The sequence below is a fragment of the Protopterus annectens genome, chromosome 13.part0 (genome assembly GCF_019279795.1).
Source record: "Protopterus annectens isolate FY-2018-M chromosome 13.part0, PAN1.0, whole genome shotgun sequence".
Taxonomy (NCBI): Eukaryota; Metazoa; Chordata; order Ceratodontiformes; family Protopteridae; genus Protopterus; species Protopterus annectens.
The window spans coordinates 255,354,921-255,380,434 of NC_056747.1; the positions used below are offsets into that span (position 1 = coordinate 255,354,921).

General features: G+C 43.5%; 1 protein-coding gene across 1 annotated transcript in view; it reads left to right on the forward strand.

Moving 5' to 3' along the window:
- Positions 1-25,514, forward strand: part of SBNO2 (strawberry notch homolog 2) — a 2,660,605-nt gene that overhangs the window by 1,374,540 nt on the left and 1,260,551 nt on the right. The window contains exons 19-20 of the mRNA XM_044053813.1: positions 8,195-8,371; positions 8,792-8,889. Coding sequence (XP_043909748.1) covers positions 8,195-8,371; positions 8,792-8,889 — 275 coding nt within the window. The remainder of the gene's footprint in view (positions 1-8,194; positions 8,372-8,791; positions 8,890-25,514) is intronic.

Sequence of the window (25,514 nt, forward strand, 5' to 3'; positions counted from 1 at the left end):
GATCCAGAGCAGGCTTTGCTTCGGCAGTCCTGCAGGGATTGATAGCTACACCATCCTTTTCTTAGAGCATTCCACCTCCCCCAGCTAAGCTATGGTATTCAACCCATATGTTATGACTGCAGTTGCATTCTTGAAGGACATAGTACAGTTTTGTACCTACCATAAATGTAGATGTCCGATAGATATGCAACTGCAGTCGGTTTTCCTCCCTCCTTCCCCTCTATTCCTTGGGTCCACTCCTCTCCCTGTTATCCTAGCTGGGGATATCTGTTATGGTGTATCTGTTTATTGCTTATTTATTTGTCTGGAAACCTGTTTTTGTCTTCCAAATTGATTACAGCCTTCCTTGGAGGGCACCTGGCATCTGGGGCAAGAAACACTGAAGAAGATTGCGTCTGCTGATGCTTATGTACTCCTGCCGCTCTGACGTCGGAGAGAAATGCAACATCAGCCGACGTCGGACCCAGACTTTGGAATCCGGCCGACCGAGGGCTGCCTGAGGCAGGACAACCCATATGTTATGACTGCAGTTGCATATCTATCTGACATCTACATTTATGGTAGGTACAAAACTGTACTTTTGTTGTCCTTGATCTCGCCTTCCTTCTTGCGTCCCACCCTCCTTCCCCCTTCCTGGAGGATCGAGAGGAATTCTTTCTTTTATTGGTTATACTGGCTGGGTTTCCTTTTACCATACCTTTTGGTTAGTCCTACTCTCCCCTTCTTACTCTTGCGGATGGGGTTACATCTTTATATGCAGGTGTCATCTGTTATGTAAATTAGAGTGCATCTCTCTTCTGTTTGTATAGAATAGTACTGGATTATCACAAATGAGATCTGGGTAACTACCACTAAGTATGCTGGGATAGGGGCTAGCCTCGAGCCAGTAAAAGCTCTTGAGCTATAGTATACATCTGAGTCAGAGCCAAATATCGGCTCTGAACCCTAACAGCAAGAAGGAAGGCAAGATCAAGGACAACAAACATGGAACGTTATGGTGAGTACATAATTTCTTTTTTCTGTACCTCTTTCTGTACATATTTTAATGTAGGTATGTGTGTATGTATGTGTATATATCTTTATATATATATATATATATATATATATATATATATATATATATATATATATATATATAAATAACCCGCGGTGGTGGTGCTGCGGTAGCGTTGTCGCCTCACAGTAAGACGCTTTCCGGTTCGATTCTCAGCTAGAGCGTCTTCTGCGTGGAGATGTGCGTGAATGGGCGTACCTTCGTTGAAGGTTGTGCGTCAGGCCTGACAAGCCGGTACGTAAAAATCAACTGCCAATCATTAGCAGACCGGAGTTCCGCTGTGGTAACCCCTAACCGGGAAAAGCTGAAAGACACAAACAATATATATATATATATATATATGTACATACACACACATGCATGTGTATTTATACTTGCATATATATGCTTTCGAGAGGCTGCACAAAGAAAATGCACCTTTGAGCAGCACCATGTATGGGCAGCTTCTGAGTTTTGTTTGTGTATACTTTTATTATAGTTCTGTCATGTAGGGATATTGACCTTATAAAACCATAGATAGCGAGTAATTTACCCCCACACAGAAGGATGAAGTTAGGTATTAGTGACTGGTAGGATTGACAAGTTTTTCTTGAAGGGATCCCATCCTTCTGTTCAGTTAAGGAGTGCAGGTTTATTTGGTGGTTTCTTGGTCTAAAACAACGAACCAACAGATTATGCAGTTCTATGTGCCTTTACAGATGAGTTTTTGGTTGACAAGGTAACCTTGTGTACAGAACTGCTCTTGATGTCTGGAAGTCTGACTAAATATACTGCAGCAATGGTCTGCTATTCAAAACCTTTGGGTATTGTGAGTAGCCACACACAGTTGCTCTCAGTTGTTCATTATTCCTTTCTTTTCAGCATTAGTTTAGTTCTCTCCTCCTGTTTTTACTGATAGATTTATGGTTTGTTTTGTTTTCTTGGTGCCCTGTCAAGTTTGGCATATTTTACTGTGTGGGTGATTAAATGGTCCAATGGCCTTTTTAAGATCTTGAGTTTACTGAAAATAGAAGACAGCAAAGGCTGTGTGAACATTTTGTTCTCCTAGATGTCTAGTATAGGATAGATTTTTAGTAGTGATGCACGTTAGCATGGGCTGTATTTTATATAATGTTACACGATCAGAAAATTTTGACTTAATATATTGCCAGTGGCATTGATTGTTGCAGTGGTTAACCTGTGATGTGAGAGTGTTCAATCTCGCCGTTTGTTCTTACACCTGGGTTCGGAGCCAATCCTCGGCTCCGTGTCGGCCGCTTGGCAAAGCTCTGCATCGAGAAGAAGCTCGAGACCAACCTAACTCCCACAATCCCCCTCTGTCCTTACCTCAGATCTAGTTTGCCGCTGCAACGTTCGCATCATTTTTGATGAGCTCGGACCACCTCAAAGCTAAGATTGTTTTATCTTATATATTTTTGGATAAAAATTTCTCTTTTACTCTTAAAAAGTTGTTGTGTGTGTAGTGTATTGAGGGTTTCTCGGGTTCGTATATAAATTTATATACTTTTAGAGTTACTTCCCTCGGGCCTACCCCACCCTTTAACTTTATATACAGGATTTGACTACAGGATTTGACTTTATCTACAGGATTTGACCTTTATTACTAGATTGGACATTTTTTACTGGCTATTTCACTGTTTTTCTTGGATTTGACTAATTGTAACATGTCTGAAAAAGCTAAATCAGGCTTCAAACGGTGCCAATGTGGACAGAAAATGTCTGTCACAGATAATCATAGTTCCTGCGTCTACTGTCTTGGCCCTCTCCATCTGCAGGAAGACTGCTCCATCTGCCATTCTTTCAGTGGAAGGGTCATGACAGATAGGCGCAGGAAACTTATGGATAGGGGCCTTTTGAAGCCTGCATTCCAAGAGGCTCTGGATGCATCGGACCAGACATCTAAATCCTCGAAGGAATCAAAGACGTCGGAGCCCATGTCATCGGCTCCGAGCTCTTCATTTAAAGTTCGCTCACCGGTTCCACAGACTTCGGGGCCGTGTTTTGAACTTCTGTCAGTTACCGAGCCTCGAGTCTTGGAACCGGTGACGGAGCTCCCTCCTCCTGTACTTTTGAGGTCGGCTCCGTCTTGGATTCCTTCGACGTGTTCTTCTAGGCCCCTCTCCGACAAAGATCCATCCTTGGTTCGGGGACTGAGAGTCTGACTGATGTTTCGGTTCCGACTCTCCCTCTCGGAGCCTCGGCTCGGATCGACTCGGTTCCGTCCTCGGGGTCGATGCCATCGGTGCCTGTCTCGGGGATTCCTCCGATTTCTTCGGAACTGGGGGATACCTCGACCCGGGGGCCTTCGACCTCATGAGGAAGGTGTTGTCTACTCAGACAACCACTTCAACAGAAACAGCTTCTCCTTCCCATAAAGGTCCGTTATCCTCCTCTGCACCCACGGCTACATCTAGGCGTCGAGCACCAGTGTCTCAGCCACCCCTAGAGGGTGCCCCCTCTTCCTCTGAGGCTTCATCGGATGCTCCCCCGAGGAAGTTCCGAGGAAAAGATTGTGTAAGAGGAGACACTTAGATTCTCCACAAGAATCCTTGACATCGGACACTGACTTGGATGAGTCAGAAGGGTCCCCAAAATCACCCTCAGAGGATGTCTCCTTTTCTGACATCCTGGAGATCCTAAAACAGAGAGGTGATTGGCAAGCCCTACCCCCTTCTGAGGATGAGTCAGTCTTGCTGAAGGCATTCGGTACTCGCCCTTCCTCCTCCTGGGTCACTCCGCCCTTCGATGAATTGATGGAATTGATTGCTCGGAGGGCGTGGGAGACACTTGACACGGTGGAGCCTGTCCCTAGAAAGCCTAATAAATATATTACTGCCCCACAAGATAAGGCTTATCTAACAAAGGGAGTTACAGTGGACGCTATGGTGGTGGCAGCGGCCAAGAAAAAGATGTCTGAATCTTCCTCATCTGTCCATCCTCCTAACAGAGATTCTAGGACTATGGACAGGTATGGGAAGCACATTTTTAGTTCAGCGGCTTTTTCCATGCGATCCCTGAACTATTTGACCCATTTCACACGGTTACAGAGGGATCTAGTCAAAGAGTTGGGAGATACCCTCCAGGGTACTACAGATGCTGCTGTTTCGGAGAAAGTTACAGCGCATCTCAATACCCTTACATCTATTGCAAACTCGTCCATGAGGCTGATATCGTACGCAGCCAAAGGGTCGAGTAGGGCAGCGGCTTCAGCGATTGCTCTTCGTAGACAATCCTGGATGCGCTTATGTTCCTTTGCGGAAGCCTTCAAGTCTTCCTTTACTAACGCCCCATTTGATGGTGCCACTCTTTTTGGCCCCAAAGTAAAGGAGACCCTTACCCGGTGTGAGCAAGAGGGAAAGATTCTGTCTGCTGTCGGAATCTGTTTTTCCACCCCATCCAGACCGTACTCCAAAGGGCAACGTGGTGGAAAAATGTGGTTTCGAAAACCCCAAGGCTCTTTCCCAGGCACACAGGGTGATGCTCCCTCTAGAGGCAGAGGAGGGGGCAGAGGTGGAAGACGTCGCCCTGGCGGCAGAGGGGGTCCGCTGAACCAAGGTGACAGGGATACACTCCCCGGGAAACCTTTCCAGCACTCCTGAGAGGAGGCCCGACTGTCCTGCTCTGGAGGCAGTCGGGGGTCGCTTAGCTTTGTACCCTCAGGCCTGGCAAACTCTTACATCAGACAATTGGGTAAAAAGCATTCTTACCAGAGGTTACAGAATTCCCTTCCTATTGCCCCCAATTCCGCATAAAAGACTTACAGATGTACCACCCCATCTGCGAGGCCCTGCAGCTATAGAAATTTCAAAGCTGCTAGAAAAATGTCATCCAACCAGTCCCAGCGGACCAAAGAGGATTCGGAACTTACTCAAGGTTCTTTTTAGTTCCAAAAAAGACAGGGGACTGGAGGCCAATTCTGGACCTAAGCAAACTCAATACCTTCATCAAGAAGGAAAAGTTCCGGATGGTCACGCTTCAATCGATCCTTCCATTCTTGCAGAAGGACGACTGGATGTGTTCAATAGATCTGAAGGACGCGTACTACCACATCAAAATGGCCAGGGCATCCAGGGATCACTTGCGCTTCCGGCTGGGAGCCAGTCACTTTCAGTTTCGAGCCCTGCCCTTTGGTCTGACCTCAGCCCCCAGGGTTTTCACCAAATGTATGGCAGTGGTAGCATCTCACTTGAGACGCCTGGGATTCCAGGTGTTTCCGTATCTGGACGACTGGCTCCTTTCTGCCACCACCGAGCGTCGTCTGATTCAGGCCAGGGATTACACACTACAACTCTGTGTTCATCTCGGAATTTCCGTAAATTTCGAAAAATCTTTACTACAGCCATCACAGCATATCTCATTCATAGGAGCAGAATTGGATACGCATTGCTTAATCCTAAGGCTTCCTCCAGAAAGAATAGTCTCCCTACAAAACCATACATCTCTTCTATTGTCAAAAAAATCCCCAGCAAAGCTGGTTCTGAAGGTTTTGGGTCTCATGGCAGCTTCCCTCATTGCGATACCTTTGGGAAGACTGCACATGAGAGTTCTTCAATGGCTACTGTTCGCACAATGGTCGTTCCAACACTTACCCCTGACACACGAAATTCACATCATGAACATCTGCAAATCACACCTAGCTTGGTGGCTGCAGACTTGCAGTCTTTCCAGCGGAAGACCATTTGTGCTACCCACGCCGACAGCTACGGTGACCATGGACGCTTCCCTGATAGGGTGGGGGGGCATCTTTCAGGGACAGACGGTCCAAGGCGAATGGTCTAATTTGGAGTACAATCTGCACATCAATGTTCTAGAGATGAGGGCAGTGTTTCTAGCGTTGCAACACTTTTCTCCCCTTCTTCCTCTAGGGACCATTGCAGTTCAGTCGGACAACATGTCCGTAGTCTGGTACATAAACAAACAAGGGGGAACCAAGTCTTATCAACTATGCTGAGAGGCCATGAGAATCTGGCAATGGGCAGAGTCCACGGGTCGCTTTCTGATAGCAACGCACATCCCGGGGTTATCCAACGTCATAGCGGACAGGTTGAGCAGAGCCATCCTGTTACCTCACGAGTGGTCCCTCAAACAATCAATTGCGAAGGAAATTTTTCGCGAGTGGGGCCAGCCTTGCTGCGATCTGTTTGCATCTCCAATGAACGCCAAATGCAGAAGCTATTTTGCCCTATTACCCCCTCCAGGGGAAGTCCCCAGGGACGCTCTGGTTCACGATTGGCCCCCGGGTCTCCTGTACGCTTTTCCTCCTATTCCCCTGATTGCAAAATTTCTTCAGAAAGCCAACAACCTGCAAAGGACAATTATCCTCATTGCCCCATTCTGGCCTCGTCAAATTTGGTTTCCCTTTCTTCTGGCACACCGAATTCGGGAACCCTGGATCCTGGACCCAGAGCTGGATCTGCTGACCCACTCGTCAGGGGCTCCTCACCCGTCGCTACTCTCCCTCAGACTAGCAGCTTAGCTGCTCCGCTTCCCTTCTTAGCCAGGTCTGATCTTCTTTCCCCTGCAGTTCAAAATATTCTGGTGGCTTCTCATAAAGCTTCCACTACAAAAATTTACACTAGTAAATGGAAGCGTTTTGTGCACCGGGCAACTTCACAACAATTGGATCCCGTAATAGCTCCTCTTAATAGGGTCTTGGAGTTTTTAGCCGAACTGTTCCACCAGGGAGCTTCTCCTGCCACTTTGAGAGTGCAATTGGCTGCCATTTCAAACTTTCATGTGGGAGAAAGTGGGGCTCCTATTATGGCTCACAGACTTTGTAAGGCTTTTCTAAAAGGATCTTTCCATATTAGGCCACCAGTTAGAAGTCCTACATCACCTTGGAACTTGAACCTTCTTTTATCACAGCTGATGCTACCACCCTTTGAACCAGCCTCTTCCTGTCCTTTGAAATTTTTGTCGTGGAAGACCCTCTTCCTGGTGGCTATCACATCGGCTAGACGGGTATCGGAGCTTCAAGCTCTTTCCGTTAAACATCCTTATTTGATCTTTCACCCTGATAGAGTATCTCTTCGCACTAATCCATCCTTTCTTCCCAAAGTTTGCTCTGTTAATAATATTAATCAGTCCATTGAGCTCCCCACCTTTTTCAAGAACCACTCCAATAAGTTGGAGTATATGTTACACAAGTTAGATGTTTATAGACAGCTCAGATTTTACTTGGATAGAACAAAGGATCACAGAAAAACAGACCAGCTCTTTATAGCCTTTGCAGACAGCAAGAAGGGTATGGCAGTTACGAAACGAACCCTTTCCAAATGGCTTTCCGATTGTATTATTTTTGTTTATACGGCCTCTGAGCAAACTTTACCTGTCAAGCCCAAAGGGCACTCTACAAGATCAGTATCTACATCCCTGGCTCATGCAGCCCGCCTACCGTTAGACACTATTTGTGCGGCTGCCACTTGGTCTAAACCACATACATTCATTACTCATTACAAAGTAGACAGGATTTCTAAAGACAGGGCAACCTTTGGTTCCACTGTGCTCAGGAACATTCTCCCGTGAGTTCCTCAGGAACATGGAGCTAGGGACGCTACCCAGGTGTAAGAACAAACGGTGAGATTGAACACTCTCACATATAGAAGTTATGTCCTTACCATAACGTTCCATGTGGAGTGTTCATCTCGCCTTTGTTCTTACATTCCCACCCTCTCACCCTCAGGAAGAACGTCCAGTTTAGGTGTCTGGTTCGGTTCTCCTGCTTCTGCCTTGGTCAGTTGTTGTGGCTATGTTTCAGCTATGTTTTTTTGCATGAATGTGTTGTATTCTCTTCTGTTCACTTCTGGTTTGCTTGCAAACTAGATCTGAGGTAAGGGCAGAGGGGGATTGTGGGAGTTAGGTTGGTCTCGAGCTTCTTCTCGATACAGAGCTTTGCCAAGCGGCCGACACGGAGCCGAGGATCGGCTCCGAACCCAGGTGTAAGAACAAAGGCGAGATGAACACTCCACATGGAACGTTATGGTAAGGACATAACTTCTATTTATGTACTGGTATTGTGGCAGGGTCTCATATTCTGTGCTTTTTTGTTAAGCTTGCTGTTAGTGGTGTGCCTTGTCTTTGAATGTTTTCATTGCTACACCTTCTAGATTGAATGATACATTCATTTATGTCATGTTTTAGTGGGCACATGCAATGGAAGTATTTCAGAGAGCAGCTGACTGGATTGGATTGGAATCTCGAAAGTCACTTTGGGGTCAGTTCTGGTCTGCTCATCAGCGCTTCTTCAAGTACCTGTGTATTGCTGCCAAGGTACGACGCCTAGTTGAACTGGCCACAGAGGAACTGGGTAAAGGCAAGGTGAGGGAGAAAGCATTTTATATGAAGAATAAACTGTAAACCAGAGTCCTGTTAAATTTCCTAGCTCCTCTCCATGATAGCCAGTTAGCCAGGAAATTGTGCTATAGCCTTTGGACTGCCATCTTTGTTAGTTTTTCCGTCTTTGGAGGGGGTGAAGAATGAGGCTATTGTGACCGATTTTAAAAGTAAATCGCATAACAGGCCATTGTAAAAGTGACTATAGTTGTACAGCACTTTGTTTCTGAATGGCTAGGTGTATATTTTAACAACATGCAGCCAAATGGTTCTAAAATGGGAGTGGGATCTCTGGATTTTCCTGAATTAGTAATGCTGAAAGAATAAACAAATGGAAACCTAGTGGTCTTACTCTTGTATGCACTTTTTTTTTGTTTTTAAATCGATCTTTTCAATTCTTTCTAGTGCATTGTTATAGGGTTGCAGTCTACTGGAGAGTCTCGAACGAGAGAGGTCCTAGATGAAAATGACGGCCAGCTGAATTGCTTTGTGTCTGCCGCAGAGTGAGTATAAAACATCTTACCTTCTTGTATTTGATAGTTGTCTGGTATATAAAGGTTGATCTTTATAGATGTGTTTTCCAGTTCTAATTATCCAAACTGTAATCTTGCGTTGTTTGCTCACACAATGGCTAAAATACAATGCATAATGTAGTATGCATCACACATATGTGGTGAGAAAAACAGCAAATAAAATACATAGTAGCCTTTTAGCAGAAAATATTTAACCAGCAGTATTGACGTGTTCCCAGTCTCTAGGTTGTATTGTAATGTGCAGTGTCTGAAAATGGGGAGAAAAATTATGTAAAATAAGTCAAAATAATTGAAGTAGTTTGAATTACCAGAAGAATTCTGACTGTAGATGTCTTATCAAACATTTTAGAATTAATTTTACTGCATCATCCTGTATTCCAGGGTACCTAGGTTGTGGATGCTGCAGGGCTTCTTCTGTGTAACTGCTGGTACTTTAACTGCAAATAAGTCGTAGGATTTTGGGTGTGGAAGTAACAAAATGTTCAAAGGATTAATATTGATGGGTTGTGTAGGCACGGTATTGTGAGAAAAGTAGTAGCAGGTGTCCATAGGAAGAAAGTGTTTGCAGAGTAAAAAAAGGAGGAGGATAGATGGAATCTTTGGGGTAAAAGGGTAAAGAATTTCATTTTTTTCTGCAGAAATTGTCTCATGGTAAGGTATAGGAAGCCTGTTTCATTGTCTTTGTGGAGACTGTTTTGTCTGGGTAGGACTTTTTTTTTTTGGGTTGGAATAGGACAGATATCATTGTGCAGTAACATTCAAGTCAAAATGCAGAATGAGTTAGGCTGAGAGAGTTATAGGATGCTAAACTGCTGTGCTGAGCAGTGCATTGATATGCAGTCCTGGGCATGCAGACGCATAAAACAGATAATCCTTTGTGCCCTTCAGTTGTTTTTCTTAAGAAATCCATGGTAAAACTGCAACAAGAGTCTGTATTCAGTTTGTGTTGAGAATTTCTTCAGCTAGACTTGTATAAATGTCAGCAGTGACATTGTAGGACTAGCACCAAAAATGTGTGGCTATGTTGATGGGCATAGCAGGCATGGTGCTTGAGAGGAACAGTACTGGACTTTGGATTGAGCCTATTCATATTTGATCTTGGTGAGTGGACACCTAAGCAGTGCTGCATGATTTTTAGCTGTGACTCAGCCCCTGTAAACTCCTTTCTGGAGTGATATATGTGACTTATAAGTCAAAGAAAAGTTGAAGAAAATATAAATGAATACTCTATATGCAGTAGAATGGTCTATTTTAAAGGACATTACGGAGAAGGGTGTGTGGACTTTTATTTGTTTATATATTTTGTATTTATTTTTTCAGTTAGAGACTTAAATTAAATGCCTTCATTATATTTTGGACCCAGTTGTGAAAAGTAAATTCTCACCATTTCCGGTAACTTCAATACATCAGTGAATGTTGTAAGTACCTGCTCCAGAGTTGTGCTGTTTTAATAGTTTGACACAGTCCTTAGGCTGGAAGAGTAGAATTTCATAGATAAGGATCTTTTGGTCTTCTCTACACCATTTCCTAGTTGTATATTGGATGTTTGATCTAGGTAAATTCAGCAACCTGCAATGTATCATTCCTGTACTGAAACCTTTTACCACCACCCTGGAACTAATTTTGTGCTTGTTGATTCTACTGTTGGCCAAGCTTCCTACTAGAATTAAGCTTTTGGCTAGCAGATACAGAGGTGACTTGTCATTCGGGTGTATAGCCTACAGCATTTCTGTTGTACCGTTACAGCCGATTTATTCTGTTTTGATTGTAGCTGCTGGGGTTTGGTGTAAAACTCTGTCTGTGTGTACCGCTTTACATAGTTCGCCCAAGTATCAAGACCTGCTTCCTTTGTTTGTAGAAGAGCTTGAGGCATCACATGGATTACTCATCACAGTGAAACAAATTATGCCTTTCCCCTCTTACCCCTGATCCCCAGGGTGCTGACAAAAATCAGGGTTGACAGACCCAGCATGATCCTAGAAAACCCCTTTTGGTTGAGTAAACACTGGATGGGTTCCTATTAGTTCATCAAAAATTCATTTCGGCGAGCGGCATTTTCGGTGCACTTAACATCGAACATGCCCGTTCACCGGACTGGTCATACTGAGATCGCAGTACAGTGATGATTGGAAAATGTGCCCTTTCCTCAGTGTAATGCGATCTCAGAGTTGGTATATATAATTAGTGGGGGGGGGCATCCCCCCACAATAGCGGAATTTGATGAACAGCATTTCCAATGAAATGCCGTTCGTTGAAGTGAGTTTTTATGATTTGATATAGACACCACTGGGTCTGGTGTCAATTTCCATTCCGTCCTCAACTGATGGGCTCCGATCCCCGGGCCCTTGGATCCAATTCGACTGCTGTAAAAGCTCATGGCAACCTTGAACTCTCGAGCTTCTCCCTTACCCAGAATGCACCCACTCTTCCTGTGAAAAGACGTGGTTCTTGCTTCTCTTTAGTTTGGGGTAATGAGCTTTAAAACTTCTTATTTTTCTTAAATTATTTTTAAAAGGCTTGTTAATTAGTTTTTCTCCCTTACCTTCTTTTCATTAAAGTCTGTAGTCTCTATTTTGTACTGCTTGTGGTATTTCTAGCTACTGTTGTTAGTAACTTCCCCTTTTCTACAATTTATTGTAGTATTCTGTACCATTGTTGGTACTTTTTCACTTTTAAAAAAGAAAGAAAAAAAAATCTCTTCATCTAAAATTCTTATCTCAACACTGTTACTTTTGTTATTTGTGGTTGTTTGTTTTTTGTTATGGCTGACAAGGAAAAGAGCCCATCGAGGTTCAAGAAATGCAGAAAATGTCAAGATACCAGTTTCTCACTGTCACACCCTGTGTTTTTTTGCTTAGGGCCCCCTCCACCAGCAGGAGAATTACACAGTTTGCCATGCTTTCAACCGTAGAGCATTGGTAGATTGTAGAAATAAGCTTGTTTTAAAGGGACTTTTGCCCTCATCTTTTGACAAAGCTACCTCTGGAGCATCCAAAGAAAAAAAAAAAAGATGATATCTCATACTTCAAGCACCACTTTTACTTCCTCCAGGTCATTGGAAAAATCTATAAAAAGAGCTTTGAATCCTGCAGTCCTTTTGGAGCCTACAAAGAAGAAACCAAAATTCTCTGATCCAGCCCCTGCATTGGATCTGACAAAGTCCAAATATCTGTCCTTGGATCTGATAGGTCTTTGGATCCGAAGTCTCTGAAAAGTAAAGATTTGTTGGATCCAAAGACTTCAGGTCACATATCAAAACTGACCTGACCAACTCTAACTAGACAAGGTACTCACCTTCATTTGATTCACTTCCAACAAAAGTGCCTTCTCTGTTTTTGGAAAGGCCAGAATCTCCATCTGCTTTCTCCACCCGATCCTCTAGAAGTCTCACTGAAGATGTAGAGAGGCTAGTGAGAAAGATCCTCTTGGTGCAGAGCCAGCCTGTCTTTTTCTCTGCTCCTACCCCATTGGGTCAGGAAGCCCATACATCCCCAACTCCTCCACTACCAATTCCTCCTTTGACTCCTGTCCAGGTTTCAGAGCCCTCAGATCCAAGTAGTCTGGCACCGTACTTTGGATCAGAGGATTTTTGTATCCTCTGATCAGAGACTTGCTCTGAGCTCTTATGTCCAGCCGGATCCAGACAGTTCTTGGAGTCGATTCTCCCCTGTTGAGTACGAGGTGCTGTAGTTGACTCTGAGGGTTTTGGAGCCATCTCTGCACCTCCGGAGCCTTGACGATGGTCAGTTTGGTTCTGACTATGGCCTCAGGACAGCTGTCCTTGGAGCAGGATGGTGCTATGGATCAGAGACTTGGCCTGTCTGATCTGGGTCTATATCCCTCTCCAGGACACTCTGCTTTCAGGGATTTTTGAAGAGAGCTGTGTCTGCACCTCAGACCTTGGCGGTGCCTCCCCATCGGATCCTATGTCTACTTTTGTTCCGCCTCTGCATCTTGAGTCTCAACTATCCTGTTTCAAGGGACAACCAATACCAAAACCCCAGGCTTCCCACCAGGGTATTTCCTCCTCTTCTGATACCTCCCCAAAGTATCCCACCGAGGAGGTCCCTAAGAAGAGGGCATGCAAAAGGAAGCATATACATTTCCCTGAATCTGTCACTGAGGAGACAGATTTTGATGAGGGCAAGGGGTCTTGACGACAATATCTCATTCAGAGATTTCCTTGAGATCCTGGAACAGAGAGGTGGCTGGAACCCCAGCAAGCCTTCATCGGAGGAATCTGGGCTACTTGAGGCTTTTGGTACTTGGCCCATCTACATTCTGGGTGACTCTGCCCACTGCCGAGCTATGGAATTGGTCTCAGTGGGCATGGAAGGATGGAAGTAACTTTATGAGGCCCCCCCAGAGAGTAAACAGTTTTGGTCAAGAGGTCTCCCGTTTATGCCATGGTACATTTTACTAGACTTTAGAGCAGGAGTGTCCAACTCATTTGGTGCCGCACACATGCCCTCAGAGCTCTTCCATGCCCCCCGCGACCCTTAAATTTAAATTTAATTTTAATTTAACTTTTTTCATTTTTAAAGCTGAAGGAAGGCGAGATCATGGAGAGAGGATTTATTTTATTTCGAGTACACACGACTACACTACACTACAACATAGCAAAAGGTAAGTAAAGCTAAGTATTTTTTGACACTGTGAATGCTCCCTAAACTAGAGCTTATATATGGTCAGTTGAAAACATTCTTCTCATATTTAAATTTTCTTTTACTGTAAACTCAATTATTTATATACATTGAACAATTTTCATTTTGTAGTGGGCCACATGTAGCCATGTACCCTTGTTTCATTTTTAAAGTTAATTGTCGGTTAAACATGATTTTTTTGTTTTTCTTTGTTAGACTGACTATACATACAAAGCATCAATGGTATAAAAATGGTATTTTTTGGGTTTTTTTATAATGAATATGATGGTGCTTTTAGGATAAATGTATTTATTTACCTATTTATGTTATCTGACGTGAATATAGTGAGCATTACTGTTGTACCCAAGAGTTCTACTGTGATGATGCTAGTAGAAAGGTGATAAACTATTTTGAATTGCAGCTTAGATGTGTGTTTTATCATACCCTTATACCTCCTTCTGCTGTTAGCATGTATGTATATGTATATATGGAATAGTTGAGGTCTGATGTGTAATCGATGAAATATCTTGTACTGTAGTTTTAGGGATAAACATAGGACAAATGGCAAAGCCATAAACCAGTTCCCTAATCCTGTTTTGCCAGATATTTTCTCAAACCAAAACCCCATGCATACTATATTTTCCTATTTTTTGTCTGAATTATTGTTTCCCATACTGTTTTGAATGTTATAATGAGCTGTATTGATTGAATAAGTTATCTGCTGAATAGGGATTTAGATATTTTCCAAAAGATTTTATGAAAGGAGTGTCTCTTAGGTGGTTTTGTGCTCTGGTGCTAAGGTAACTTTTTTAAGTAATGTCAATTATTTGTTTGATTTAAAGAATTTTAATTACTTTTAAGTAATACCAGCTATTTGTGATGTATTTCAGTAGTGTAGCAAGGGTTATGGTAAGGTATGTTAGTTTTCTAGTTTAATTATGGTTTTAGTTAGTCAGAATTAGATCCATTTTCTGTCTGTTGCATTTTTCTGCTCCCTCCTCCATTCATGTTGACACAACTCATGTCACTCCACTCAGTCATTCAACTTAGGGTCAGGGTTATACTGGTGACACCATCTATTGAGGTGACTAGGTTTTTCACTTAATGTGCCTATGTTCTCCAGCATGCATGCCTATAGTTGCCCAAGATGCAAGCATGAAACAGCTTGATGCACAAAGCATCACCACCTTTTCAGGTGGTCTTGCTCTCCTCAGCAATTAGTGTCTCTGCATGTTCTTGATCTTGAGTCTCCACTGGAAACTCAGACATGGAGTGCTTACCTTGGGAATGTAAGCACAACCCACCCAGAGGTAAACAGAAAGTGCCTTACCATCCTTTAGCCTCCTCTACCAACTCCTCCATTGGTTAAGGTTGCTAACTAAACCAAAGTCATCTGGATTAGCTGGGCTTCATCCATCTAAGTCACAGAGTTGGCTTTGGTTGCATTTTAACCCATTTTACTATGTTAGGTAATTTTTCATAAACTAAGGTCAGAGTTAATCTCTACATTTGTTTTAGGTGGGTAGCATTTTTGGTGACGGTACTGTTTAATTTTAGTACATGCATTTTACCAGTGTAACTAATGAGGGTTAATTACAATGATGGTGATATTGTGTGTTTTTATTTTTAAGCTTATTTGTTGTTATGATCTGTCTGAATTTGCTTATGAAGTGCATGATTTTTATGACCATATGGCTTGCAATGAGGGATGAAGTCCACATTTTACTGCATTTTTATTAACATTTTTGATTAAAATAAGTGTACATGTGGGTTTCAGATCTCTTTAAGTGGGTTGGGATCTTCTCTGTGTGTAGTTTGGGACCAGTTTGTAGTGAGTAGTGTAAGTATCTTGGGTTTGGGCAGGTTTAGTGGAAGTGAAGATGTGCCAGTGGTGGTAATGGATGTTTGATGCTGTGGGAAGTAAACAATAAAATAATCTACCACTGGGCAGGACAACTTTTTTATCATATCCTTTTATCTAGGTCCACTGCTGGGATAAACATAGCATATGTGGATCTCCTGTATTAAAATATGTTTATTGTAAAGCTAAAAAGTGCACTTATATAAGCACACTATAATTGTGAATGTTCAAATTTAGGGATCACTACTGCATTATTATTTATCACACCTGGGAATTTGTCAAAGGTAGCTACCCATTCATTTGGCTTAACATTCAGAGACTTAGATGTTTCCAACTCATGGAAGCTAACAATACATCTACAGTGCCTGTATGTCTTCTCCCCACATTAAGAATATCAGTGGGATGCTCAGCAAAAGAAACAACAGCCCATGCTATCTTCATTTCTCTTTTGTGTGAAAAAAAACATCCTGAACAAGTGTGTTTATCTATCTCAGCCAAGGATAGTGACCCATAGATGCTAAGGTGTGTAATCCTGCCCAAACTGCTTTTGGCAAATATGGATGAGATAAGGAAGGTACTACTGCACCTGCTAATTTTTTTACAAATAAACTAAGATGTTAGATTTAACTGTTTTTTAAATAATTAGAATGAGATATTGAATTTTAGGGCAAATATTATTTATTGTTCAAATTCACCTACAAAACAGCCACATTAGTCCGCATAAACCTGGATGGAGTCTCTTGCTTTTTTTTTTTTTTTTTTTTTTTTTTGCTCTTCAGTTAATGTGAGACCTTTTTTTTTTTTTTTTTGGTCCTCACTTGCCATTTGCCCCCAGACCATTTCTGTTGACTCAATGCGGCCCTTGCAAGTGAAAAGGTTGGACACCCCTGCTTTAGAGGGATCTGATTAAGGAACTTTCAGGTAGCCTCGCAGGAGCCTTGTCTGAAGAGCTGAAAAATTCTATCACTTCTCAGTTGGGGACAATACAGTTGGTTTCCAGCTCATCCATGAGACTTATTTCTAACGTGGCAGAAGGAGCCTCAAGGGCAGTGGGTTCAGGCGTCGCCATTAGGAGACACTGCTGGATGTGTTTGTGTGATTTTGCGGAAGCTTTTAAGTCTACATTCATCAGTGTTCCTTTTGATGGCACCTCTCTTTTTGCCCGCAAAATAAAAGATACATTTTCCAAGTGTGAAAAGGATGGAAGGACCCTTTCTACCATGGGCATACGTTTTTCCACCTTCCAAAGATACTTTTTGAGGAATCCTTGAGGTGGTGGAAAGATGTGGTTCAAGAAATCGCAAGGATCTTTCCAGGACACACATGAAAGGTCTTCCTCCAGAGACAGAGGGGAAAATTGAAATGGTAGACACCACTCTCGCGGCAGAGGAGGCCCACAACATCAAGGGTCCAGTAAAAGTTTCTTTGGCAAACCCTTCCAGTGCTCCTGAAAGGAGACCCGATTGTCCCCCTGTGGAGGCAGTCACTGTTTGTTTTTCACCTGCACTGGAGATCTTGGTTAGAAATAAAAGATACTTGGGTGCAGAGGATCGTATCCAGAGTTTATATGATTTTTCCTTTCACTTCTTCCTCTAAATTCCAGGAATATTTCCGATGTTCCACCAATCAAATAAAGCAAGCAGCCATTCAAATACAAAAGCTGCTAGACAAGAGAGTCATCCAAGAAGTCTCCCCAAACATGAAAGGATCCAGAGCTCACTCAGAATACTTTTTATTGCCAAAGAAAACAAGGGACTGGTGACCAAATCTGGATCTCAGAGGTCTGAACAACGTTGTTCAGAAGACAAAGTTCTGGGTGGTCAAAGTTCAGTCCATTCTTCCATTTCTAGAAAAAGACTGGATGTGCTCAATAGATCTCTGGGATGTGTTCCAGGAAATTATTTTGCTTCCCGCTAGGAGCCAGTCATTATCGGTTCAGAGCACTACCCTTTGGACTCACCACAGCCCCTAAGGAGTTCACCAAGTGCATGACAGTGGTAGCAGCTCACTTGTGACTGCACAGATTCCAGGTGTTTCCTTACTTAGATGACTGGCTCATCTCTGCCCCAACCAGGCATCAACTCAACATGGCAAGAGAAAAAGTTATCCAGATTTGTGCACGGTTAGGAATAACCATAAATTTCAAAAAAGTCACATCTTCAGCCATCTCAAACTGTAGAGTTCATAGGAACATTACTCAGCACAAGATCAATAATAGCCTCCCTTCCTCTTTCTAGAGTTCAAACTTTAAGATTGCAAGTTAACAGGATACTTTGTAATACCACAGTGTCAGCTCACCTAGTCCTGCAAGCACTGGGATCGATGGCGGCAGCAATACTCCTTGTTCCGCTGGCCAGATTTCACATGAGGATTCTTCATGCGGATTTTGGCATCTCAGTGGTTGGTAATTCAGCTACGTGTATCCACTCCGGTAGGAATCACCAACTCATGCAAGACCCAGTCTGAACAACTGCTACTACAGGGCCACTTATTTGTCCCTTCTCAGCCCAAGGCCATAGTGACCACAGATGCTTCCCAGCTGGGATGGGGAGCATTATCTGGGAAAGACAGTCCAAGGCATGTGGTCCCCCAAAGATGCCAATTTGCAAGTTTATCTGGAGTTGAGAGCAGTGCTTTTAGTGTTGCAAGCTTTTCAGGATGCTCTCCCGCTGGAAACTATTGCATTACAAACAGACAATATGTCAGTGGTTTGGTACATCAGCAAATAAGGAGGAACCAAATCATACCCCCCCATGTTGAGAAGCATTAAAGGTGTGGCAATGGGCAATCTCTTCCAACCGTTTTCTCTTAGCAATGCACATTCTGGGGAAGACCAGTGTGCTAGCAGACAAACTGAGCAGGTCCATTCTGTTACCTCACGAATGGTCCATCAACCGGAAAGTAGCAGAAATGATTTTCCACATGTGGGGCCAGCTTTGTGTAGTCTTTTTGCATCTCCCCTAAACAAGTGCAGCAGCTACTTTGCCCTTATCACCCCACAGGGGGAGTCATTGAGGTATGCTCTTTTCCGTGAATGTCCTTCAGGTTACTGTATGCATATCTATCCCTCTAATATCAAAGTTCCTGACTGTCAGGTTGAAGAACAAGGTTCATGGGTTGGTATAAGGCTAGCGGCCCTAGGGCCTATACAAGCCTAGCCATAAAAATTCCCTGGATATTTTTTCCCACAATATTTAATTCCCTGGACCACTGTCTAGCAGGGCGACTGACGTGATCCCCGGGGTGAATTTCCTATCTCCCATCCAGTTGTCAAGGTTCCTTTTGAAGAGGGCCAAGGAGGTGCTTTGCTTGACATGTATGGGCAGTCTATTTCAGAGTATGGGGAGTCTGTGGGTCAGTAACCTATCCCTCCAGCATGTTTTGTTCATTGTGATGACAAGGTTTAGATCCCTGGAGCATGTGGCTCTGAGGGATTGTGATTTCTTTAAATGGGGCATGTCCAACAGCTCAGGGTTTGACATGGCCTTGTATGTTAAGCAGAGATGGCCTCTGAGTAGGTGATATGCCACAGAGTATAGCTGGAGATGTATTTAGATGGTCAGCATAGGGCATCTGCTTTAGGCCTGTGATTCATTTAGTGAGGTATTTCTGCGGCCTTTCCAGCTGTTGCAGATGTCTTGTGAGGTACATACCAAACGGGGCGTTGTACTCTATAATGGGTCTATTGAGGGATGACAGTGGGACAATGACCTAATTTTTCTGGATGAAAAACCCTTAGTGATGAGGTGTGCCACATAGAAGGATTTCCTGACACGTGTGGCAGTGTGGTTATCGAAGGTGAGACCACTGTCCACCTGTGTCCCCAAGTCTCCCATCACACTTTCGGTGTTTCATGTACTGCTACCTATGTGGTAATTCATGGGTAACCCTGGATTCTGGATCCAGCTCCGGACCTGCTCTCACCCAACAGAAATGATTCATCGGGACCTTCTAAAGCTCAAACTGACAACTTGGTTTCTCAATTTCCAGTAATAGCCAGACAAAGCTCTGCTCAAATCTATGCTCTCTCTCCCTGTTCACTGAATTCTGTTGTCTTCCCTCAAACCATCTACAAGCAAAACTTATGCTAGCAGATGGAAAAGATTTGTGCACTGGGCACTTCAAAATAATGTGGACCCTTTTTCCTGCACTGATTCACACTATCCTGGAGTTCTTGTTGCTTTTTAATCAAGGGGACAGTTCTTCTACAGTAAAGGTTCAGTTAGCAGCAATTTCCATGTTGGTCTTGATGGGTCCCTTGCTTCACATATACTTTGTAAGACCTTTATATGAGGAACACTTCTATTGAGACCCCCAGTTAAAGATCCTACTCCACCATGGGACTTAACTCTGGTACTGCAAGCTTTAGTCCTTCCATCCTTCAGACCTGCAAATACTTACGATGTAAAATTTCTGTCTTGGAAGACTTTGTTTTTGGTGGCCATTACCTCTGCCAGATGAATTTCAGAAAGACAGGCTTTGTCAATGAAACCACCATACCTAATTTTTCATAAGGATAAAGTTACATTGTGAACTAATGCATGCTTTTTGCCCAGAGTGGTTAATGTTGGATTCTGATACTAATCTGTCAGTTTACCAGATTTTCCCAAATTATACAAAGGCAGATATTTGTTGCATTCACTAAATGTGCATAGGCAGTTGCATTTCTATTTACACAGAACAAAGGACTTCAGAAATTCGGATCAGTTATTTGTGTCCTTTGCTGAAAGGAAATTGGGCAAGCCAATGTCTAGTTTCCTTAGCCAAATGGCTTACTAACTGCATTTTCTTCATTTACGATTAAGTTGAACTTTCCTTTAAGCAGCTGCTTGCTCACTCAACAAGATTGATAGCTTTCTCAGCCTTTCATTCAAGAGCGTCCATGGGTGCCATTTGTACAGCAGCAACTTGGGCTTTACCTCACACCTTTATTGCAAACTGTACTTAGTTTCTAGAAGTAGGGCATCATTTTGGCTCAGTGGTGCTTAGGAGTATCCTTCCTTCAAGCCACCCTGGGATTGCAGTAGCTGAGGACTATGTCCCATCAGTTAAGGACAGAATGAAAATTGACATCAGATGAAGTTGTGTACTTACCATAATGTTCCATCTGTTTTGTCCATCTGTTTTGTCTGTTTTCATCCTTCCTCAACTCCCCACCCAGCATAGCTGCCTAGCTTGAGCATTTTCTGGCTTGTTAAACTTGATTTCTGTATTAGTAGCTGTATTTAGAGCACAACCAAAAGCTGTTTGCTGAATTTCCTGTTTGCACTTAATTTTAAATCGTTTTTTTCTTAAAACTTGCATATTTTCTGTCCTTGACCTAGCACTCTTGTGTGGGGTCATTTACTGCACTGTTATAACTTGATATTACTTGTGAACCTCTGCTATCTCTGTAAAAAACAAAAACAAAAAAAAATCTTGCTTTTTCCCACTTTTCTGAGAGTTAAAGTTCAGTTACAGGCTTGCTGTTCCTGAACTGTTTGAAAGTTTCTGTGAGGCCATTTTTGCTTGGGCTGAAGGAAGGTCTCTGTGTTTATCAGTGGGAGTGACTAACATTGAGCAGCTTCCTGCCCCGGAGAGGTGGTTACTGACTTGAAACTGTAGTTTTATTGGCCACTAGGGGTCATTTCCATAACTCCTTCATCTTCCTCTCTTAAAACCTAGTTGCCTCGTGGTTTGAGCGTCTTTTCAGGCTTGTTGGCTGTTGGTGAAGCACCCTCCAAGAGGAAAGCTGAGAGAAGAAGGAGCCACTTTTGAGATTTTAAGTATTTTTCTCTGTTTATTTGCTAAGTTTTTCTGCATAGCTGCCTAGCTTGAGCATTTTCTGGCTTGTTAAACTTGATTTCTGTATTAGTAGCTGTATTTAGAGCACAACCAAAAGCTGTTTGCTGAATTTCCTGTTTGCACTTAATTTTAAATCGTTTTTTTCTTAAAACTTGCATATTTTCTGTCCTTGACCTAGCACTCTTGTGTGGGGTCATTTACTGCACTGTTATAACTTGATATTACTTGTGAACCTCTGCTATCTCTGTAAAAACAAAACAAAAAAAAATCTTGCTTTTTCCCACTTTTCTGAGAGTTAAAAAAGTTCAGTTACAGGCTTGCTGTTCCTGAACTGTTTGAAAGTTTCTGTGAGGCCATTTTTGCTTGGGCTGAAGGAAGGTCTCTGTGTTTATCAGTGGGAGTGACTAACATTGAGCAGCTTGCCTGGGGCCCGGAGAGGTGGTTACTGACTTGAAACTGTAGTTTTATTGGCCACTAGGGGTCATTTCCATAACTCCTTCATTTGTCCTCGGAGGAGTGGTTTAGGGCAGTGACTTGTGGTTTGTTGGCCAATTTGGGTCATTTCCTGTCTTATCCGGCCCCCTGCTATAAAGCACGCTTTAGCGCGATTTAGCGCGGAGTTGCTACCGCTGCACACTAGGGCAGCGCCAGTTAAGCAGGTTTAAACTATTCGGGCTACCTAAAGTCCACTCTTCAAATTTTCCCTTAAAACTACCTTCCTCGAACTATACTACTGATCTAATCAGCGTATCCTATAATTAAAAAGATCATCTCTACTTGACTCCAAGTAGACTATTCTCTATCTGTTAAACGTAGCACTTGCTCCTACAGTACTTATTACCTTGATACGGCACTCTTGTCATAGATAGTACCCCAAAAGGCAACCCCATTTCTCGGTCACCCACGTCCCCGGAATCTTTTTAAAGTTTTTTGTCTATTCCTTCTAGCATGTCGAGGGATCAGTTGCTAGTGTCCTCTCCTGCTCAGCTGGTGAACCTGGGAATATTGAGGCAATGTTACAATTGCCTCATGTACACAGACAACCCTCTCCTCCTCCCACAAAACACAAATACATGCGAGAGATGCAACTACACGGCCAAACTGGAGGCTGAGCTCTCTCAACATAGGACTGGCAAGACCAGTCAGGAGGAGAAGGTTACCACACACACTATAGACCCAGTCTCACATATTACCATTACAACCTCAAATCATACACATAAACACACAAAGACATACTGGAGGCTCTGATCAAAAATCTACCAAAACAGCAGAGGCCACCAAAGCAGACACCCAAACAACCACCACCTCAGAACACAACACCTGCAACACATAGACCTCACAGTCAGAGTGTCAAACAGTCACAGCCCTTAAGGCCAAACACAATGCCAGACACACTAGTCATTGGTGACTCCATAGTCAGACACACTGACGTCCCGCTCACCAGACTGAGTAAGGAGAAGGTCACAGTAAGCTGCCTGTCGGGCGCTAGAATCCGCCACATAACGCAAGCACTCAGGTCTCTCAACAGCAGGTACAAATATGATTCAGTCATTGTCCACGCTGGTGTAAACGACCTGAGACGCACCTCCTTGGACTACATGAAAAGAGACATTGAGGAGCTCTCTGATTATGTAGCCCAGACAGGTATGACCCTGACCTTGAGCAGTATCCTACCTTCACCAAGAATGATGCCACAATACAGAGATAAGATGATCAGCTTTAACAATTGGCTTAAACACTGGTGTCATTCAAAGGGGATCCAGTGTCTGTCTGCCTGGGATGACATGCTGGACAAGCCACGCTGCTCAAGGGATGGCTTGCACCTGTCACCCTGGGATTCCGGATATTGGCAAAGGCTCTTGCCACCCCATAGTGCCTTTTTAGGCAAGGCTCAAATTCTAAACATACCACCCTAGAACACAAAAAAGGAAAAAACTAAGGGTAATGCTGCTCAATGCCAGAAGTCTAAATCTCAAAATGCACGCACTCGAGGCCCTTCTCAGTATGGAGAACATCGATGTCTGTGCTGTGACAGAAACCTGGTTCAAGGCTCCTGAGAGCACCCCGGCTATCAGGTTTTACCTCATATCATGCCCGCCCCAAAATCTGGACAATACCAAGAAAGGAGGGGTATCCATATTCATCAAGGACACCCACACCTCAAGACTGGTGGCAACGACGATGCATCGGAGACCATCCAGGTGCAATTAACCATAGGCAAGACTGCTCTGCAAATTGTAGCATGTTACAGGCCACCCTCACAAACTCAGGAACCTCACATGGCCTTCCTGAAAACACTAGAGGGATAAATGTATCACCAAACACCATCATACTAGGTGACTTCAATTACCCTAATATAGACTGGGAACACTACTCAAGCCCAAACACCCTAGCCCAAAAGTTCCTGGAATTCATAAACTCAAATGCCATGGAACAACTAGTCACCATCCCCACAAGAGGAGATAACATACTTGATCTCATCATCACGAACATGGGAGCACAATGTTCAACACGGAGGTGTACCCTCACTGGTGAGATCAGACCACAAACTAATCTCGCTGGAGGTCCTCATCCCACCCCACCTGAAATAAAAAGACCACAGTAAAGAACTTCTCAAAAGCCGACTTCACACTTCTAAAGACTAGTGTGGTCTCCTTTAAGGCCCCGAGCCGGAAAACAGTACTCAAGCCGCTGAATCACTTACAAATGCCTTCTACCAGCACCTGCAGGACTGCATGGATAAGGCAATCCCAAGCAAAACAAAGACTCTTTGTACCAAAGGCAAGCATCCAGTCTGGTGGACCCCAGCCATAAACAAACTCTACAACAAAAGGAGGAAGCTACTACAAGATAGAGCAAAATCCTTAAAAGGTAAGACACCCTTGATCACTATAAGTAAAAACTAAGAGCTCTCATAAAATCATCCAAAGCAAATTTCGAGAGAAAAATAGCTAAAGACTCAAAAGACAATCATAAGGCCTTCTTTAGCTATGTTAGAAACCTGGGAGGAAACTCCCAGATATGCTCAGAGCTAGTTCAAAATGATGTGAAGATTACTGATCCTACAGACATTGCCAACATACTGGCTGACAGGTTCAGTGCAAACTTCTCCCTCCCCCAAAAGGAGAGATATCTATACCAAACGATTGCAGCCCCCAAACATCTCCAGCCCAAGTGAAAACTGCTCTCTCCAAAGCAAAAACACAGCATCCATGGGACCTGATGGTGTCCCCGGCTGTGTGCTCCATGAACTCAATGAGGAATTAAACCCACAGCTAGGACAGCTGTTTAATCAAAGTCTTACCTCTGGATAGGAGTGGCGCACTGCAACTGTGGTACCACTTCACAAAGGCGGTGCCTCCACCGACCCTGGAAATTACCGCCCATTAGCTTGACAAGCCTTATCTGCAAAGCCATGGAGAGGATCATAATGGACCTCATAAATAAAGACATAGGGAATTTGCAGACTTTGGATCCAACCCAGTTTGGCTTTGTCAAAGGCAGATCATGCCTTTTAAACTTGGTTGACTTTTTCGAAACAGTCACCAAAGCCATTGATGAGGGAAAGGCAGTCCATACAGCCTACCTCGATCTGGCTAAGGCCTTCGATACAATACCCCATTCGGGTATCATTGAAAAACTCATCAGCTTAAAGGTCAACCCATACATCACAAGATGGGTTGCAAACTGGCTGAGTGACAGAACCCACAGGGTCAGAGCTGCTGGCGCCATGTCAGACTCAAAGCCTGTCACAAGTGGTGTCCCACAGGGCTCAGTCCTGGGCCCACTCTTGTTTGGCATCTACTTTTCAGTACAAGCAAACACAGGAGGGTTATGGCTGACAAAGTTTGCAGATGACTGCAAACTGGGCCATAGTAGAAAACACATCTGACACAGATATCCTTCAGAAGGGTCTCACAGAAACGGATAACTGGTGCCAGAGCCACGGCCTAAAGTTAAATGCCAAAAATGCATAGTCATACCCTTCGGGAAAAACAAGGTTACCCCTAGCTACCAAATAGGTGGCAATCCACTGAGCACAGAAGAAGTTATCAGGGACCTGGGGACCCAGGTTGATAGTAGTCTGTCATTCGACACCCATGTAGCTAAAGTAGTTAGGAAGACCTTCTACATTGCCCACCTTATCATGAAGGGATTCTCATCTAGATCAAGGGAGGTCATAGTCTCCCTTTACTCATCACTCATCAGACCAATGATTGAGTACAATGCCCCATTCGAATGTATCTGACCCGACACTTGCAGCAGCTGGAGAGGCCACAAAAGTTCCTCACCAAAAGGATAAAGGG